Source organism: Pelophylax lessonae (assembly GCF_965119305.1).
Source record: "Pelophylax lessonae genome assembly, chromosome: 5".
In the NCBI taxonomy this organism is placed as follows: Eukaryota; Metazoa; Chordata; class Amphibia; order Anura; family Ranidae; genus Pelophylax; species Pelophylax lessonae.
The window spans coordinates 332,874,375-332,894,395 of record NC_138772.1 but is presented as its reverse complement, the minus strand read 5'-3'; the positions used below and the strand labels follow the sequence as shown (position 1 = coordinate 332,894,395).

Below are 20,021 nucleotides of genomic sequence, written 5' to 3'. Positions count from 1 at the left end.
CTTTCGCAAGACACTGTATATTGGAAAAATTGTTTGGGAACCTGTATTTCCATTCTTTGAAAAGGAGTATCGTTTGTACATCTAACTATTAAACCAGCCTGTCCCTTTCCGCAATCTTTATCACAAACAAACACTAGCATGTGGCACGTGAGAGCTAATAGGAAGGGCTGGTGAATACAAAACTACAAAGAGGGGAGTTAGTTAATTTGTAGGATAAATAAGTGTTGGCTATGAAGTGGAGGGACAAACAAGACATATAAATACTTTCTTCAATCCACAACGACACCTCCGTGGAAATCCACAGAAGAAATGGCCTAGTCCAGAAACCCGGATGTGTACATGAGTACAAAATGTTCATGGAGGGAGTTGACTGTAATGATCAAGCCCTATCTTGCAACAAGAAGAACCCACCACTGGTACAATCTGGCAATTTATAATTCTTATGTTATCTACCATCCACTGAAAGAGCCAAAACCGTTCTCTGATATCAGAAGGTAATTGTCCTTGCCCTTGTGTACCAGGAAGGCCCCCCAACTAGAAAACATTCATTTAGATGCAGTGAGCAGACTCTACAAATGCCATTTTCCAGATATAGTCCCTCCCAGAGAAACAGGCCAAAAAAATGTTGAGTAAGATCCAGAGGGGTAATTAGACAAGAAATTATTTATTATTGTCCCCAGTGTCCTTCCCCACTAGGCCTTCGCATAGAAGACTGCTTCCGCCATTACCATACCTTTCTACAATATTAGAGAAGTATGGTGAATGTAATTCTGACTTCCTGCCATCATACCTCTCCCTGCTTCTGAACTGACCCTGGCCTGTTATTCGACCATGCCTCTGCTTGCCACCCTGAACAGACCCTGACCTGTTTATCAACAATGCTTCTGCTTGCTACCTAAAGTGACCATGCCTCTGCCTTCCACCTGAACAGACCTCAGCCTGGTAATTCACCATTTTTTTGCCTGTCTCTTGGATTGATCTTTTGCCCTGCTACTGTAGTAGTGGGATTCAAGATAACACAGGGGGCTCAAGTATGTGAGGAGCTCCAGAGTAGCTTTTCCGATTGGAGAAAAGTTTGTTATTGGTTTTCTCTTGGATTTGCAATTCCCAGATTAGGATCTGGAGAACAGAGGCTTCTAAGAGATTTACAGTATGTGTTAAGAACCCACCACCCATGTGCTCAGGTCTCACCTGACCGAGGCCTTAAGCCTGATATTTCTGCCTGTTGCTGACTGACCCTGGCCTGTTAATCATGCTTATGCCTGCCACCTGAACTGACCACACCTCTGCCTACTACCTTTGCTGTTTATGGACAACATTCCTGCCTACTTCCAGGACCTATATTTTGATTGTGCTGACCATGTCTCTGCCTGGACCATGCCTTTGGCTGTTGCTGACCATATCTCTTCCCGCTGCCTGGACCAATGCTTTGGCTGTGCTGACAATATCGCTGCCTGTACTGACTCTGGAATGTATGGACAGTATTCCTGTCTGCAACAGTTGCAAGTAGGTAGGTGTCAAAGCTGATGGCGGCACAATTGCCACATCCCAAAATTGTACAATACAAAAAGCACAAAAAGTCTGACAGGGATTTTTAGGGCATAGACCAGCCAAAGAAATAGGTAAAGTAAAAGTAGTAGACAGTATATAAAAATTCAACAATTTTTATTCAAAATCACACATGGGTAAAAAAATGGGGGATAGCCCCACTTAAATGTTAAAAGAAGCCATGGAGACGTAGATATCTCTTCACAGGGAAAAATGGTATAACATGTATACACATAATTACCAGAACAGACTTTCAAGCTATGGGGACACCACACAGGTGAGATTGATACACATTGAGGCTAATTAACCTCTGACACATATGTAGCACCCTACTGGTAGGTGCTAGGTAAAATTATAATGGGCCTTGGCTGCCTAACAGTGGGGCCATGATTTCAGCTGGGCTGTCTTGTCTCCCAGGTGTGGTTACTGAGAGGGGAGTCTCCCCACTGGCTCTGTGAGAGGATTCTCATTGAGCAGTGGAGGAAATCCAATCAGTGGCCCATTCAGGCTTGTATCTACCCCAGAAGGCAGATTCTGCCGCAGAGGATTCTGGGAGTGGGTAAAAGTTTGAGGGGAACGCATGATGCAGCATCTTTGGTGGGAAGCAGAGTCCCAGGAGGGAGAGTACCGCTGTCTCTCCTCCTGTCAGAAGGATCAGGTGTCTTGAGTGGCTGCCTGAGTATCCAGAAAGGAGAGTTGAGCTGCAGAGAGGATCCGGTGTGCTGAGGACCAGTGGAGAAAGAGGGGTTCCAGTTCCAGGAAAGCCTTCCAAGGTTGTGAGTACTGTGAACTGCCCCTGGGGTCTGCCTAGTGTAGAGGGGACCACTCCGGTGAAGGTCCCAGGGATAGGGATCCTAGAGCCTGCAAGTGTAAAGGGGGTTGCCTAGTGAAAGGACCCTGAAGTGTAAAGGGGGTTGCCTAGGGAAAGGACGCTGGAAGTGTAGAGGGGTGCCAGCGGTTGGGACCTGAAGAGTTAAGTGTGCAGTGTTAAGAGTTGCAGCAGTACAAGCAGTTACAAGGAGCTACCTCAGTCAGTGAAGGGCTGGAGGGAGTCTTACACAGGACTTTTGAGCTAGACAGAGTGTCAAGAGTCAAGGATCATTACAGTCCTGGATCTTCTGAGTTAACCAAGGAGTTAAAATCGAAGTTTCAGCACTTTCAGCAGAACAAGTATTTAAAAGCGCCAGGAAGCGTTGGTCAGCATTCAGCTGGCGTCAGGACAGCGCTAATAGGCAATTTTCAACAAAGTGTCTCAGTTGAACCTAGTTGAGCCAGAGGAGTATCCCACTCATTACCTTCTCCCATCCTCATTATAAAATAAACAACACAAACAAAAGATGCTGGAATGGTCATTGTCTCAGTTCTCACACTTGGATTTTCAACTTAAATGTGTTGGAAGTGTTTCCGGTAACAATAGCAGACCCACCTCAGGCCCAATGCCTGGAAATATTGCTACACATATATAGGGATGCTCTATGTTCACTACATCCATGGTCAGTTCCCTACTGTCTCCCTGGGGAATCAGTATGATACAAGACTGTTGTTCCAGACATACCTGTAAGTCCCTGTTTATATCATCGCCACTTGGGGCTGGTTTTTCTTATATCATTGCCATATATTGATGCAATCATTATATATTGCAATCCCCTTACGTCTTTTCTTTCCCTCTTTCCTTCCTTTTTTTTTTCTTTCCTCCTCTCTCCAGATCAGCATTCTTTCCCCTTTTGGGGTGGTTCTTGTGAGCAATTCTGATAGACATACTAGCAGACATGAAGCAATTATAGCTAGATGCTCCAGGCCTGAAGCCATCCACCAAATATTGTTTGGGGTATATTATACTCTAGATTCTTCAGTGTCTTCCTTCCACTCAAATCCCTTCCCCCCTTCTCTTTCAGAGAGTACAGCTTCAAGAGCCCTGGGCGACCTTCCATAGCAAAATACTGACACACTTCCACGTTGTAAGTATGGCGGCCTGCCTGCATGTTCCAATAACATTGATGGATGTTTTTTGGTCTACATGTTTAACTTCATGTACAATACTAATACATGTTGTGACAGGAAGTCAGGTAAATCTGGGGATGTAGTCACAGAGAAGAGACACATTCCTACCTGGTTTGGAAAGTTCACCAATTAGTATAGGGTGTTGGCTGCCAAAGGCAGCAGGAAGGTGTAAAGAAGTTGAAAGGCCTTCAGCTGTTCGGAATGAGGAAATGAAGGCCTCTATAATTTGTCCAGAGGAAGTCTATGGATTGCTGCCTCCTGTCGCCGTGTGGGCTGGGAGAGGAGGACAGACAGATGTGTGCCTCCCGACGCTGAGGAAGCCTGGGAGAAGGACTGCTGCCTCCTGTGGCCGTGTGGGCTGGGAGAGGAGGACAGACAGATGTGTGCCTCCCGATGCTGAGGAAGCCTGGGAGAAGGACTGCTGCCTCCTGTCGCCGTGTTGGCTGGGAGAGGAGGACAGACAGATGTGTGCCTCCCGAAGCTGAGGAAGCCTGGGAGAAGGACTGCTGCCTCCTGTCGCCGTGTGGGCTGGGAGAGGAGGACAGACAGATGAGTGCCTCCCGACAAGCTGGTGAGCATGGGAGAAGACCCCCTGAAGTGATGTGCACTAAGGAGGGTAAACAAGTGTGAAGACTACTCGAAGTGAGGTCTTGGATCGTTTCTAGGTGAAAAGAAACCAATGGACATTTCCTGTGTGAAGGGGAAATCAAGTAAGACTGAAGACTTCTCAAAGGTGAGGACATGGACTGTTTTTCTATGTGGAGAGAAAACAAAGGGACATGTTCCATATGAAGAGGAAAAGGGACATGTTAAATGAACTGTTTGCTGTGTGAAGAGATTATAAATGAACTATTGATGGTCTGCTGTAGGATCAGCAAAGTCTGCCCAACAGTAGGTTGGGGACAGACTCTTAGGTAGGTTCCAGTGTGAGAAAACAGCCGCCCACAGAGGCAAGGATTTATTTTGTCTTTTATTTTATTTTGCTGGTTTTGACGCTTGCAGTCTGGTTAAGAAGAATGCATTAATAAACCAAACTGTCGTTTGCAAGCACTTATCGGCTATCTTCTTTTGAAAACGCACCCCCCAAGGGGTCATCCACACCTGCCACCGAGCTAATCCCTCACAATGTATATTGCATTTGTAGAAGAATATTTTTGCTCTGATCTTCCCCTGAAGAAAAAATCATCTCGGATTTCGAAACATGTCAGGATGTCTATATAAAGTGTGATTAGTTTGATCTCCTACTATATGAGACCAACTATATGTTCTAGACCACGAAGATATTTTCTTATATTTGGCATTGTGTCTATTTTGTTTTAACAATTGGGTGGGGCTGTCCCCCACTCTTTTACCCATTAGAATTTTGAATAAAAACTGTTGAATTTTTATATACTGTCTACTACTTTTACTTTACCTACTTCTTTGCCTGGCCTATGCACTAAAATTCCTGTGGGACTTTTTGTGTTTTTTGTACTGTATTCCGGCCTGCTGTCTAGAAAATTTCTTTCACTGACCACGTCTCTTCCTACTGCCTGGACCAATGCTCTCTTCTGTGGACAACTGCATTACTAAAGCCACAGGTAATATTTTGTTTACACTTTGCTCAGCAGAATGTGTTTAAGGGAGTAATATGTCCATTTTATGGTAATTTTGTGGGTGTTTTCCCCTGTCCCGGTGTTTTAAGGCATTAAAAAATGTGATCAGTTGTCAGGAAATAAGATGTGTGAATTATGCTCCTAGAAAGCCTAAAGGTGCTACTTAGATGTTGGGTCTCTCTATATGGCCAAGCTGGGGAAAAGTCTCACACATGTGGTATCGCCATACTCAGGAGGAGTCGCAGAATGTATTTTGGGGTTTGATTCTTGGTAAGTACATGCTATCTGTTAGAAATATCTTATAAACTGAAAACAAAAAAATACGTTTTCTTTCCACATTTTCCAAAAAATTACATGTTCAAAAGACCCATTATGCCTCATAGAAAATACATTGGGGTGTTCACTAAAAATGTGGTCACCTTATGGGTAATTCCATTGTCCTGGTGCTCCGGGGCCTTCAAAAATGTTATGGGTAGTCAGGAAATTAGATGTCTAATTTATGCCCCTAGAATGCCTGAAGGTGCTCCTTGGATTTTGGGTTGCTCTGAGGCCAGGCTGTGGAAAAGTCTCACACATGTGGTATTGCCATACTCAGGAGGAGTAGCAGAATGTGCTTTGGGGTGTAATTGAAAGTAAGCCTATGCCATGTGTGAGAAATAACTTAATATGACAATTTTTTGAAAAAATTAATGTCTTCATTATCCAAAGAATTATGGGACAAAATTAAAACTTCAAAAAACATACCATAGATAACAAAAATACTAATAGTGGACACCTGTTCATTTGAATAAATCCAAATCCAGTGCATTGTTTCTTAATACAAAATGTGTAGATGTCCCTTTAAGTGTATCACCACTTTAAACAAATATTAGGAAAAGTCAGGCGCTTACTCATGTTCAAGCTTGTATGTAATACTATATTGTGTTATGATTAACCACTTCCTGACCAGCCGCCGTAGTTTTACTGCGGCAGGTCAGCTCTGTTACGCAAAACGATGTACCTGTACGTTGCTTTGTGTAGCAGATAGTGGGGGCGCACGCACACGCTGATTGGCTGGAAGGGGAGTCAATCAGCAGGTCCGTTGGGGACCGGCGATCGCTCCCCATGGAAACAGAACGACGGTCTGTCAATGTAACAAGGCAGACCACTGTTCTGTCAGTGATGAACACAGGGATCATGTGTTCCTCTTATTTAGGAACACAGGTTTCTGTGTTCATCCAGTGAGTAAATCCCCCACACAGTTAGAAAGCACCACCTAGGCTCATATTTAACCCTTTGATCGCTCCTGTTAACCCCTTCCCTGCCAATGTCATTAGTACAGTAACAGTGCATATTTTTAGCACTGATTACTGTAGTAAGGTCACTGGTCCCCTCCAAAGTGTTAGGTGTCCGATCTGTCCACCGCAATGTAGCAGTCCCACTAAAAATTGCTGTTTGCCTCCATTACTAATAAAGTAAATGAATAAAAAAAAAAAGGACATAAATCTTTCCCCTAGTTTGTAGACACAATAACTTTTGCGCAAACCAATCAATATTCACTTATTGGGAATTTTCTTTTAACAAAAATATGTAGTAGAATACATATTGGCCTAAACTGATGAAAAATTTTATTTTCTATTTATTTTTTATCGGTAATATTTTATAGCAGAATGTAAAAAAATATTGTTTTTTTTTTTTTCAGAAATGTCACTATTTTTTTGTTTATAGCGCAAAAAATAAAAACCACAGGGGTGATCAAATACCATCACAAGAAAGCTGTATTTGTGGGGAAAAAAAAGCGACATCAATTTTATTTGGGTACAGTGCTGCTTGAACGCGCAATTGTCAGTTAAAGTAACGCAGTGCTGTATCACAAAAAATGGCCTAGTCATTAAACCTTACCGATCCATAAGGTGGCAAAATGATTTGGTTAATAGGTAGTTCTCGCTCTCGTTACACAGTTCTTCCCCAGTATGGCTCTGCAGGATATAATCAATTGGCACCAAAAGATAAATACTGCACTATGTGGAAATGGATCTCCATTTTGTTTAAGCGAGTACAGCATGTGACTTATTTTTTGCTTTAAGAAACTTACAATGCCTCTTACTAAATACCTTGTACTGTCTATTCTATTTTTCAAAAAGGGGTGATTGGGGGGGGGGGGGTGTTATTTTTACATTCCTGGTATTTTAGGAAATTAGATAGGCAGTCAGAACATCAGGATTAAACAATTTTCAATGATACGTAGCATAGCTTGTAGACCCTATTCACACAGGCTAAATAATATTCACTAATTGGATTTTTTAACCAAAGAGCTGTAGCAGTATAAATGTTGGCCTAAATTTATGAAGAAAAATTACTTATTTGCAAAATGTTAGAATAGAAACTAAGACAATCATGTCTTCTTCAAAAATTTTCACCCAAAGGTGTGTAAATACCACCAAAAGAAGGCTTTATCGGTCTAAAAATGATAAAAATGTTGTTTTGGTACAGTGTTGCATGACTGAGTAAGGCTGGCCATACATTATACAATATTCTTGTATGCAATCATTCAGGCGCTTGCACTAAATATGAAAAAAAAAAAAATATATATATATATATATATATATATATATATATATATATATATATAATTTTTTTAAATATAGATTACATATATGAATATATAATATGAAAATAGGGCCAGCTTAATTGTCATTCAAAGTGTAAGAGCACTGAAAGCCGACAATTGGCCTGAGCAGCAAGGTAGTAAAAGTGCCTGGTATTGAAGTGGTTAAGTGTTGCAGAGCAAAATCTGGTCTCCTGCCCGGCCAGCAGTGGTTGTGTAAAGCTCAAGACTGGATAGACAAGAATGCAAATCCTTTCGCAGATAAAACCACTTTCCTTTATGTATTTCATCTGTTTGTTTGCCTGAAGAAATCCTTTTATTTTGTTTTTAGTTGCTTTGATGTGTGATAAATGTTTGATACTATTTGGTAAATTTTCTTTTATTTTTTTTAAGAAACAAAAATGTAAATTACTAAATAAATTATTCTATTTTTACATTATAATATTGTTTACACCGCGTAATTAAATAGAAGTTTTTGATACTTTTTACAGTGATAGTCTTTGTTATGTCCTTTTGTAATTTTAATCTTAGTGATTAAAAGATCCAGTGATGTTGTAGTTTGGTTTCACGTTCAGCCAAAGTCCTGCGCCGTAATCGCACGTCTAGGCACTCCAATGTAGGTGGATATCTTGTCAATTCAAGCTTGTTGGCAAATAGACTGGTTGAGTTGAAGAGCCACTCTAAATCTCCTATTCCATATATACAAACTTGTCTGACGTAACGACCTAAAAGAGAAAAAAACGTTACTGCGGCTTCTAAAGATATTCTGTACTTGAAGGGTAACTCCACTTTCATGGAAAAAAAATCTACACAAGCCATATTTTAATTTAGTGTTCTAAAAAAATACATTCCAGCCCTTGAAACTGTTTGAATATGCTCACAGAATGTCTGAGACTGTCCCAACTCTATATTTTTACTTAGAACACACCGTACCCTGTCTAAGCTTCACTCTTTGGGATTACGTCTAGATCCTTTATGTAATAGGTGTTAAAGGGATGTAGGCTACCTAATACATTTAATTTGGAGATGCCCAAAGCTTTACTGGTATTGGAGTACGGTAGTTGCAACAGTAGAGCACTGCAAGTTTCCATTCCTATGGAACCTATACATTGTGTTTTGGGTATACTTGACGCCGATATTCAGGAGCAGCAGAAGTGGCAGCTAGGACATTGTTCCAAGCCCATAGGCTTATACTTATACATTGGATCTCATCAGTTCTCCCTACACCTCAGATGTGGCTTGAACAAATGAGCCTGATGTTGCCCTTTAAAAACTTGTATCTTAACACAGAGGTGGCCCCCTCAAATTTGAGAAGGTATGTGGGTGTTAGTTACTCTGGGTTTAGCCAAAACTGACTTTTTTTATGGACAGAATACTCCTCTAACACTGTTTTTTATTCAGAGGGATATTCTTCTGCTCTGTACCCATAAGGGCAAGGGGGTTACTCCCCCATTGGATGTAGATCCTCTTTCTCTCACTTTCAGGGATATAAAACCTAAGGCTGTATGTGACACTGTTGGGGGTCTCTAAATGGTGGTTTGGCGACTCAAGTGTATTTGACATGTTCAATGTTATTCTGGACTGCTTCGTACTGATTGGTGGAAATTGTACCAATTTGATTGACCTGTTTTTTTAAATCAGGTAACATTTTATTGAGATGTCACATCCAAATACAAACAAAGAAAGATTGCATTTCCTTTTCAATCTGCGTTTCAGTTTTCTTTAAATTCAATGCAATTGGCAACCTGGAGGCATTCCATACACACTTGGTGTACAGAGTTTCCCCAAAAATGTAATTTACAGCTTGTGTGATTGGCTGACTGATTTATCAAAAAAGTCTACATGAAGATACAAGTCAGGTTTTAGGCATCCTCTGCAACAAGAACTTCATTTATGGTTAATACTTTCTAAAGTAATGTTGACACTCCAGCTTTCGTCATTAGGTCCCATTCACACTATCACATCACATAACTGCTTTCTTGTGCTTTTATTGCACGTTTTCAAGATACACGCATAGGGAAGGACTACCCCATGCACAACAAAGAGGTCAAAGCGGCTTCTGTACCTTTTTTAGGTTTAGAGCTTGCATAAAAATGTGTGTTTGCTGGGTTGCCATCGACAAATATTGGCACTGCAAGCGTGACGCGCGTTTTATTACATGTTCTGTGGATGTGAGCTGAAATGTGCAGATGTAGATGAGCGCTGAGACTTGTCGTCTATACTGAGCTGTTTTTTTTTCACATCTGCATCTACCTCAGAGCTGCCCACATGCAGCCTATAAAAGTGGATGCAAAACACATCAGCTGCATGTACACAGTTGCATGTCACAATTTGACATGTGGGCAGGAGTGGGTGCATGGATCAAAATTCAAACAGTGAGTTCGGAGCCATGCACCCGCTACTGCTTGCATGTCAGTTTGCCTAAACTTGCATTGAGTGTAATGTGTCCTTTGTGCTTCTGTATTCTAGTTCACTAGCTCATTTTCCTTCTCCAAAGCTCTCCCACCTCTTCTGCCAGAATCTTCTGGTGCGCTGGGGGTGATTAGAACTGCGGTACTATCACAGGGGCACCAATCAAGAGTTCTGGACTATACTTGCCATTTCCACCCAACTCCCCCATTCGTAGAAGCTGGTACTACAGCTTGTATAAATAAAATGATCTATGAAAAGAGGGTGGTTATATAATTGAAAGGTTCGCCTTCTGGATGTTTTTACATTCTCAGCCCCTGAAGAAGCGCAACACGCGAAACATGTTAGGCATATGAGCACTCCAACTACTCTTCATGTCTGGCCATGGCGGTCAGTTAAGAGCATTCTCAACACTCGACCCATCTACTGTAGTTGATGTACCAATCATATGAGTATTGCTGATATCACTGACCTATTGTGTATCTGTTTGCCCATAGTGTCTATGTTATGGACAGTTTTACAATGCTGTGTTTTTTTTTAATAAACTTTTGATATTTTATTAATTTTCGTGTCTACCCATACTATTTGTCCTTGACGGTACCTTAAAGTCCACTTAGCCCCCCCCCCCTTTTTTTCCTGCTCTTGTTTCGATTATTGGGATATTGGTACCTGTGCTGAATACCTTTACTCTGATCTGAGCTTTGTTAATTCTAACACAGATCTGTGAAGGAATAAACTACAAGTTCCATCTGCCATTATGGCAGAAGGCTTGAAATTCTCAATAAACTGAGAAGGCGTCAATGAGCACTTCAGTACTGTCTGTCCATATGGCCAGACAGCTGTATGGAGTGTCTGCAAAAGCCTGGCACCTGTGATCTGCTATTCACGAGTGCAATGCACTGCAGGCTCCTAAAAAAAAAGAAAATAATAATAAATGCACATTTTTTACCTGTATAAAAGTATGCATTTTTAATTTTCTTTTTTTTTTTTTTTTTTTTTTTTTTTTTTTTAAGTGAATTTAGCCTTTAGGCAATGGCATTTGACTGTAGTTTAAGATCGGAATGTGAATGACGACATGTACAGATTTAAAATATACATATGTATATGTACCAGGGCTTGACATATTTGCTTGTAATCTAGGTGCCAGCTAAAAAAGTTAGGAGACAGTTTTTTTTCAGCATGCTGAACAGTTGGCTTCTGTCATACTGGTTGTCATAAACATGGGCCAAATGGAGGTCATTTTTTTTTTTAACCGGCCGAAGTTGCCCAGCTTTCAGCCTGTGGTGTGTACTTGGCTTGATGGTGTGATGGACAGCGGCTCACTAGGGAGGGACAATGCAGCAAGGTGGGGGTGATAGGAGTTCTTGTAACTCACGCCACCTTAGGACCGATGCTGCATCCACCTAGGTAAGTATAAATGGGCAATAACTGCAAACACCATACTTCTCTTTTAAGTTAATACCATTCATAAAAAGCCACATGTCATGTCATGTAAGACGAGATTTTGATTGATATCGTTACTAAGAAAAGAGTGCACTCAGAGGCTACCTGGAGAGATTGACCGTGTTTGCTGGTCTATAGTGATTAGCCAAATGATCTAGTGAGTGAGTGAGAGTAGTGGAGGATTCACTTGTTGGTGTAGCACTTGCATTTTCTTTACTGTGAAGAGGAATTTGATATATTTTGCAATTTTTTTTTCATTGTTTTTTTTGAGATTACAATTTGATGGACACTATATAGTTTTTGGAACTTTATGGGCTATCACTTTGGCACTTTATGAATGGTATTAAGTTAAATCCAATTTTTTTGCACAGAATAGCACCTTATGAGTACTTTTATTAAAGCGGAGTTCCAGCCATTCACTCACCTGTCCAACGGTCCAGCGATGCGGCCGCCCGAAGCCTCGATCCTCTCCCTCGGCGCCGGCATCACTGCTGTGGGCACCCGGCTGTGACAGCTTGCGGCTTCACAGCCGGGTACCCACTGCGCATGCGCGAGTCGCGCTGCGTGTCTTGATTGGCCGGCAATCTTCTGGGACCTCTGACGTGTCCCAGAAGATTGCAGGGAGGGAGGGGGAGAGGAGAACTTCCGTTCAGGGCGCCGCGGCGCTTCGAGCGGAAGTGGGAGCGGGTACCTGTCAAAACTAGGTACCCGCTCCCCCCCCCCAAAAAAATGACATGCCAAATGTGGCATGTCAGGGGGTCAGGACTCCCTAAAGCGGAAGTTCCACTTTTGGGTGGAACTCCGCTTTAATGTCATTTTCTTTTGGTATTATACTTGTTTGCACATATTTTAGTGAAAGTTTGATTTATGATTGTTAATCTGTCCCATTACTTTTGGTCCCTTAAAAAGTGGGAGGCACATATAATTCCTACACCAGCCACCTGATTTGGATGTAAATATCCTCAAATTAGCTGAAAGTTTGCAGTTAAAGCATATCTTGTTTGTTTAATTTCACATCCGTTGTGGTTGTGTATAGAGCCAAAAAGATTAGAATTGTGTCGATGTCCCAATATTTATGGACCTGACTGTATCTGGGGGTTCATTTTTTTTTTTTTTTTATAAGGCAAAACTTGGTTTATAAAGTATGCTTGGGACAGCATAAATTTATATGCCCTACAGTATATGTCCACACCTTTTAAGAGTATGCTTTTTTAGCAAATTGGAAATTGACAATCTGCAAGATAGAGCGGGGACTGGCCAGAGACGAATTACTTTGACTCAGCTGGCCAGCTCAAACTTGTAGCATTGATGTATGTTAGCCGGCAACTCGGTGAACTCAAGCATTATAATTCTTTATTGGCAACACCGGTTATATCCAGTAAAACAATTCTAAGGGCTCTTTCACACGGTCCGCCTCCTAGGCGGATCCGTGCTGCTCAGCGGGGGATCGTAAACACAGATCCCCGCTGAGCAGGCAGGTGACAGCTCCCTCTCTGCTCTGTGTGCAGAGAGGGAGGTGTCAGAGCCCCATGCATCTCTATGGGGGAATTGGATGAGAGCGGACCGCCTGTCTGCTCTCATTCAATCCCATCCGATCCCCTGGACGGATGGAAAATAGGGTTTCCATCCGTCCGGATTTCACGGACAGGATCGGATGCGGGTGTCAGCGGGTGTCAGCGGACATGTCTCCGCTGACATCCGCTGCCCCATAGGGATGCATGGGGGATCCGATCTGCCTAAAATACTGACAGGCGGATATGATCGGATTGCTCGTGTGAAAGGGGCCTAACTCATTTCGGCCGCAGTGGCCTTTACTCCTAGCTTATTAAAACAAACCACGTGCTGCCCTGGTGTTCAAAGTCCGTACACTTTGAATACCAGAGCACCACTTGGTTTGAACCATAGATGGGACTTGGATTTATCTTTGAAATAATGTTTTCCTGGTATAGTGATGAACATATATTTACCTTATGTGATTTGAATTTATTAGCACAAATGTTGACCATCACTAGATAATGGTTTTCCTCTTCTGATTTGCTATCTCATTAAGGGTTTTATTTATAGGGTCCCACCTCTTTAATTGGTTGGGCAGTAGATGCTGGAACCCAAAAAATTTGTATTCATTCTGTGTTTTAATATGCTATGAGTAAGGCCACTGTGGTAGAAACGCTTTAGCATTGTTTTACTGGCTGTAACCTGTACAGCTAATAAAGAGGTATAACATTTTGAGTACACAGAGTTACTTGCTTACACGCAGTACATCAACGCTACAGGGACTGCACATCTCAGCCAAAAGCACCGGTCTTCATCCTCAGACAGCATCAGCAGCAGTAGAGCTTGGGTATTGTATGTCGTAGCTTGAACACATATTGAAATATATGCAAATTGTTTTTTAGGAAATGTTTAGTCTTTAGTACAACGTATGTCATGTGCTCTATATATGGAAGCCATTTAGAAACTGAGCACAGACATATCTCCATCTCCACTGTATAGTGCAGATCCGTAAAGAAAAGGGCAGGCGTTGTGGAATATTCTTTGACTGAGCAATAAATTATGCTCACTGAGCTATAAAGCCCATATATTTTATATACAGTGAGGAAAATAGTTATTTGATCCCCTGCAAATTTGTAAGTTTGCCCACTTACAAAGAACTTAAGGGTCTAGAATTGGTCTAGAATTGTTATCATAGGTGAGTTTTTAAATGATACACACAGAACATCAACCAAAAATCCAGAAAAAAACACATGATACACATGTTATCAGTTGAGTTGCAGTTCAGTGAGTAAGTATTTGATTCCCTAACAACCAACAATAATTCTGGCTCCCACAGACTGGCTACTGTATGTTCTCATGTGGTCAACATATTAGTTCTGTCAATTTAAGAAGGTGCTCCTAATGACAACTCATTATGTGTATAAAAGACACCTGTCCACAGAATCTTTCTTCCATTCAAACCTCGCCATCATGGGCAAGACCAAAGAACTGTCATAGGACGTCAGGGACAAGATTGTAGACCTGCACAAGGCTGGAATGGGCTACAAGAGCATCAGCAAAAAGCTTGGTGAGAAGGAGACAACTGTTGGAGCGATTATTTGCAAAAGAAAGAAATCCAAAATAACCATCAATCGCCCTCAATCTGGAGCTCCATGCAAGATTTGGCCTCATGGAGTAAGGACGATCATGAGAAAAGTGAGGGATCATCCCAGAACCACACACACTTGTGAATGATCTCAAGGCAGTTGGGACCACAGTCACCAAACAAATCCATGGTAACGCAATACTTTGCCATGGATTGTAATCCTGCAGCGCCTGCAAGGTCCCCCTCCTCAAGAAGGCACATGTGCAGGCTCATCTGAAGTTTGCCTATGAACATCTAAATGATTCAGAGAAGGATTAGGAGAAAGTGCTGTGGTCAGATCAGACCAAAACTAAGTTGTTTTTTTTTATTAAGTTAAATCACCATGATTGGAGAAGGTAAAATGCTGACTATGACCCTAAGAACACCATTTCTATAGTCAAGCACGGAGGTGGAAACCTTATGCTTTGGGGCTGTTTCTCTGCTAAAAGGTACAGGCCAATGGATGGGGTCATGTATTGTAAAATCTTGGATGAGAACCTTCTTCCCTCAGCCAGAACACTGAAGATGGGTCGTAGATGGGTCTTCCAGCATGACAATGATCCAAAACATACCATCAAGGCAACAAAGGAGTGGCTCAAGAAGAAGCACATTAAGATTATGGAGTAACCTAGCCAGTCTCAAGACCTTAATCCTATAGAAAACTTATGGAGGGAGCTGATACTTTGAGTTGTCAAGCGATAGCCAAGAAACCTTAAGGATGTAGAGAAGATCTGTAAGGATGTAGAGAAGATCTGTAAAGAAGAGTGGACCAAAATCGATCTTGAGATGTGTGCAAACCTGGTAACCAACTACAAGAAACGTCTTACCTCTGAGCTTGCCAACAAGGGTTTCTTTACCAAGTACTAAGACATGTTTAGCTTAAGGAACAAATATATATTTTACTCACTGAAATGCAACTCAATTTATAATATTTGAGTCATGTTTTTTTTTCTGGATTTTTGGTTGATATCATTAAAAATACACTTATGATAAAAATGATAGACCCTTCATTTCTTTGTAAGTGGGCAAACTTACAAAATCTGCAGGGGATCAAATACTATATTCTCCCTGTTGTATATAGTTTATACACTTTAATAGAACAATTGGAAGGTACACAGGCTGCTAATAAACTATTGGGATCTAGTGGTGTGTACTAGGCTAAACAATTACAAATTTTTAGTGAGTTATTTGTGTTGATTCGAACTAATAATAATTTTATTTTTTTAAGAAGTAGTTATGGGTTCCAATGTCTCAGGGGTGTTCGGGAATGAATTTGAGACCTAGTTCAGACCTAGTTCATGTATCTCAGCGAGGCATTTACCAGCCACTGTGTATCGACTGTTTGGTGGCAATTTATTGATGTCTTCACATTGTTGTGGGGTGCCATTGGTTAACTACTGATTTTTAATGAAGAGTGTAATAGATTTGATTCAAAGGTTTACTTTAACTTGAAGACCGATTTACAAAAAATAAAATTTTTGTTTACTATGGTGTACAAGAAAGCAGGAGTTTTGCATACTGACATTTAAAGGAAACTCAAGGACAAAAATCAATTACGTTTGTATAAAAGCTTTCATCTACCGCACTTGTTCAGATCAGATCTATTGTTAGGAGTCAGAGGATGCAGGATCAGCACATTGCCAGTGAGGATGCCAGTAGGGAAATGAGATTAACAGAAATATCAAAGAAGTGCCATGCAAGAGGTTAAGCGAGCATTGGTCAATTCTGAAAAAAATTAGTGCAAAGGACCAACAGTAAAGACAAATAGGTATTACATAGGATGGTTAAAAATACAATTTCAATATTCTCAGAAGAAAATTGACATGTTTTGTCAGATGCCTGGAGGTCATATAGTGCCAATATGGGGCAAAAAGTAGGGTGTTCACCCATCCTCATACACATAAACATACCCCATACAACAATTTAATTTGCAGGTTCTCCTTTGTCATTTATCTTTTGATCCATCCTTGTGGGCTGATCTATGTAGGGAAAACCACAAAAAATAAAAGGGCTGCATAGATCATTGTTCATCAAGGTGACAAACAAATTAAAATAAATTTGACCATTTCATGGCACTTCATGAAGATGGGGTCATAAAGATACTGATTTCCAATTTAGGATCATTGAGAGTTAAAAAAGAGGGCATACAGATGAATTCCTAATTTCTTCGCTGTATCCATCTGGTCTTAGGCCTGAATCACACTAGTGCAATTTCAGATGCGACCTGAGTTGCACAGATTCGCACAGCAACTGACATCACATTGTTTTCAATGGTGCCCCTTCACATCAATGCAGCACAGCATGGTGCGGTTTTGGAAAATGGTCCTGTGCTACTTTGATGCGATTCCCGCAGGATTTTGGCCCCATAGAACATGCAAACCAAATCCAAAGCGCAACCAAATCATTCCGAAAATCAGATCAAGTCACAGCCACAGTGGTGTGAACCTTGCATTCAAGTGGTATTAAACCCAAAACCAAAAATGTAATATATTGCAGCTTCACAATCCTTAGATGTGGTGGCTCCATCACTTTTCTTTTTGAGGCTTTTTTTCCTCTGTTTTCATCTGCTGATCTCATTAGTAATGCCTCGTACACATGCAACGATTATTGGCCGACCGATCGGCCGTCTTTTGTCCAGTGTTGTTGTGTTGGTTGAAATGTGCTCTAGACTGCACACAAATTTTCTCGGCCAACAACAACCAACTTCAGAAGTGATGTCATGTTCTGGTCTACTTTCCGTGTTTTTTTTCTTCTCTGAGCATGCCCAGTCTTGCTCATCAGATTTTTGTCTGCCGAAATCTGTACTGACTGACGGAAAATCGGCCGTTCTGTTGACGGCCAACAAAAATTTTTTAGCCTGCACACCAGATTTTGTTCGGCCGAAAAGTCGCAGTCGGTTGTCGGAAGCATCATACTAACAAGCTGAAAATCAGCCAATCGGACGTTGGCCGAAAATTCACTGCCAACAATCGTTGCGTGTGTACGAGGTTTTACACACCTCCTGTATTAGAGAGACACCACTCTGGATGAATGAGCACATAGGGCTCATTTGGACAGTAGCATTGTCAGTCTGGTTGTAGAGGAGTTTAAACACACTAACCAATCGAAGCCTAGCTTCAGCTAATAGTGTATAATCCTATAGAGCAAACAGTTTTTTTTTCTATTTTGGGATAAAAGCTTCACATAAAGCTGATAATTTTAAGCACATCTGTCAGTGTTAAATGGTTTGTCTAAATCCTTTAACTGCAAGAGAGCTTGTTTTGTTAAAACAGGCCTACTGGCTGAATGAGAAGAAAATAGAAGAAAGAAACCCTAAAAAAATTAAACTAGTGCAGCCATCACATCTAAAAATTGATAAGCTGCAATATATGTAATGTTTGCTTTTGGGTTTAATACAGTATTAACAAGCATTATGATCTTTATTTATTTTTGAGGTCAGTTGATGATGTTAATCTTTTCTATATCTACATTAATAAGAATGATCTAAGACTGAACTATTGCTCAAATGGGAGATTGTTGATGAACATCTTGTTTTGAATTAGAGCTTGCCATACTATGATCTATATTGTCATGCTTTTTTTATATACTGTGAAGTGAATTGCATATAATGTTCCATTGTATACAAAATGGGTTACTTAGTTATTTCACTGTACTGACTTTTTTTGCTTAACCGAAAGCAGTGATCTGCCACCATTGTACTGTAAGTGAAAGCTGAAGACACCAGCAGTTAAAATTTTAAATAGGCATTTGAAAAAGGACAGGCTTCTCTACTTCTGGCAGTCGTTATATCCTATTCTACTTTTGTGGATCATGTGTCCTGTTATCTATGACTTTCATACTAGAGTAAAAACAATGAGAACCTATTACCGTGGCAACCATCGTGAGCCCTGTCATCACTCCACTTTATCGCTCTGAGATTACCTTCCCACTTAGCATCTGGCATGGACCCTGGAAAATCTGTTGGAATAGAAAAAAAAATATTTTAGGAAAGCATGCACATACATGTTGGGTCCACTATTTAAGAGTTGGAAAACCGTACATTTTATCAAATTCAAAAGCCTTTGAAAAAAAAGTGATGGGGAAATAATTTGTGTTACTTAACCACTTAAGCCCCCGGAAGATTTTACCCCCTTCCTGACCAGGCCCTATTTTGCGATTCGGCACTGTGTGACTTTAACGGACAATTGCGCGGTTGTGCGACGCTGTACCTAAACGAATTTGACGTCCTTTTTTCCCACAAACAGAGCTTTCTTTTGGTGGTATTTGATCACCTGTGCGATTTTTTTGATCATGCGCTATAAAAAAAAAATAGCGACAATTTTGAAAAAATAACAATATTTTTCACATTTTTTTATATGAAATTCCCCCCAAAAAAATGTAAAAATCAAATTTTTTTAACATTTTAGGCCAATTTGTTTTTTTGCAACATATGTTTGGTAAAAAAAAAAAAATCGCAAAAAGCACATTTTGATTGGTTTGCGCAAAAGTTATTGCGTTTACTAAGGGAAAGATTTTTGTCATTTTTGTTGTTTTTTTTTTAACATGTAATGGCGGCGATCTGCGATTTTTATTTGGGGGACTGCGACATTGCAGCGGACAGATCGGACCCTTGACTGACATTTTTGACACTTATGGGGTTACCAGTGACATTACTACAGTAATCTGTGCTATACATATGCACTGTTACTGTAAAAATTACACTGGCAGGGAAGGGGTTAACTTTATTGGAGAAGGAGGGGTTAAGTGTGTCCCTAGGGGCGTGCTTCTAACTGTGAAGGGATGTGGTTGGTTGTGTAATAACAGAGATATATACGATCCTGCATAGCAGGACCGTATGATCTCTGTTCTTACACAGGGGAGAATGACAGGCGGCTTTGTTAACATTAGCCGCCTGCCTTTCTCCCTTCACAGAGGACGATCGCGAGTGACCGGCGGACATCGGGTCCGCCGGTCACACGCGCGGGGGGGGGGGTCCGTGAACAAGCGGGGCAGGAGCGCGCGCTCGCCCCCTAGAGCCTCACAGACTAGTGACGTAGTACTACATCGCTTTGCCTGTGAGAGGCTGACTGCCGCAGTAAATATACTGTGGGCGGTCGGCAAGCGGTTAAAGGAGTTGTAAAGGCAGGAAGGTTTTATATCTTAATGCATTCTATGCATTAAGATAAAAAGCCTCCTAGGTGTAGCAGCCTCCCCAGCACCCCCTAATACCTACCTGTGCCCCATCTCTGTCCAGCGATGTCCACAAGTCCCTCCTGATTGGCTGAGATACAGCCGTGGTGCCATTGGCTCCCGCAGCTGTCAAAGTCAGTGAGCCAATCAA

General features: G+C 41.2%; 1 protein-coding gene across 1 annotated transcript in view; it reads right to left on the bottom strand.

Annotated features, from left to right (window-relative positions):
• Window positions 1-8,264: 8,264 nt before the first annotated feature.
• LOC309557099 (N-acetyllactosaminide beta-1,6-N-acetylglucosaminyl-transferase-like) overlaps window positions 8,265-20,021 on the bottom strand; it is a 110,706-nt gene continuing 98,949 nt past the window's right edge. Inside the window, exons 2-3 of the mRNA XM_082259720.1 lie at window positions 18,569-18,658; window positions 8,265-8,456 (exon numbers count right to left, since the gene is read on the bottom strand). Coding sequence (XP_082115846.1) covers window positions 8,266-8,456; window positions 18,569-18,658 — 281 coding nt within the window. The 3' untranslated portion in view covers window position 8,265. The remainder of the gene's footprint in view (window positions 8,457-18,568; window positions 18,659-20,021) is intronic.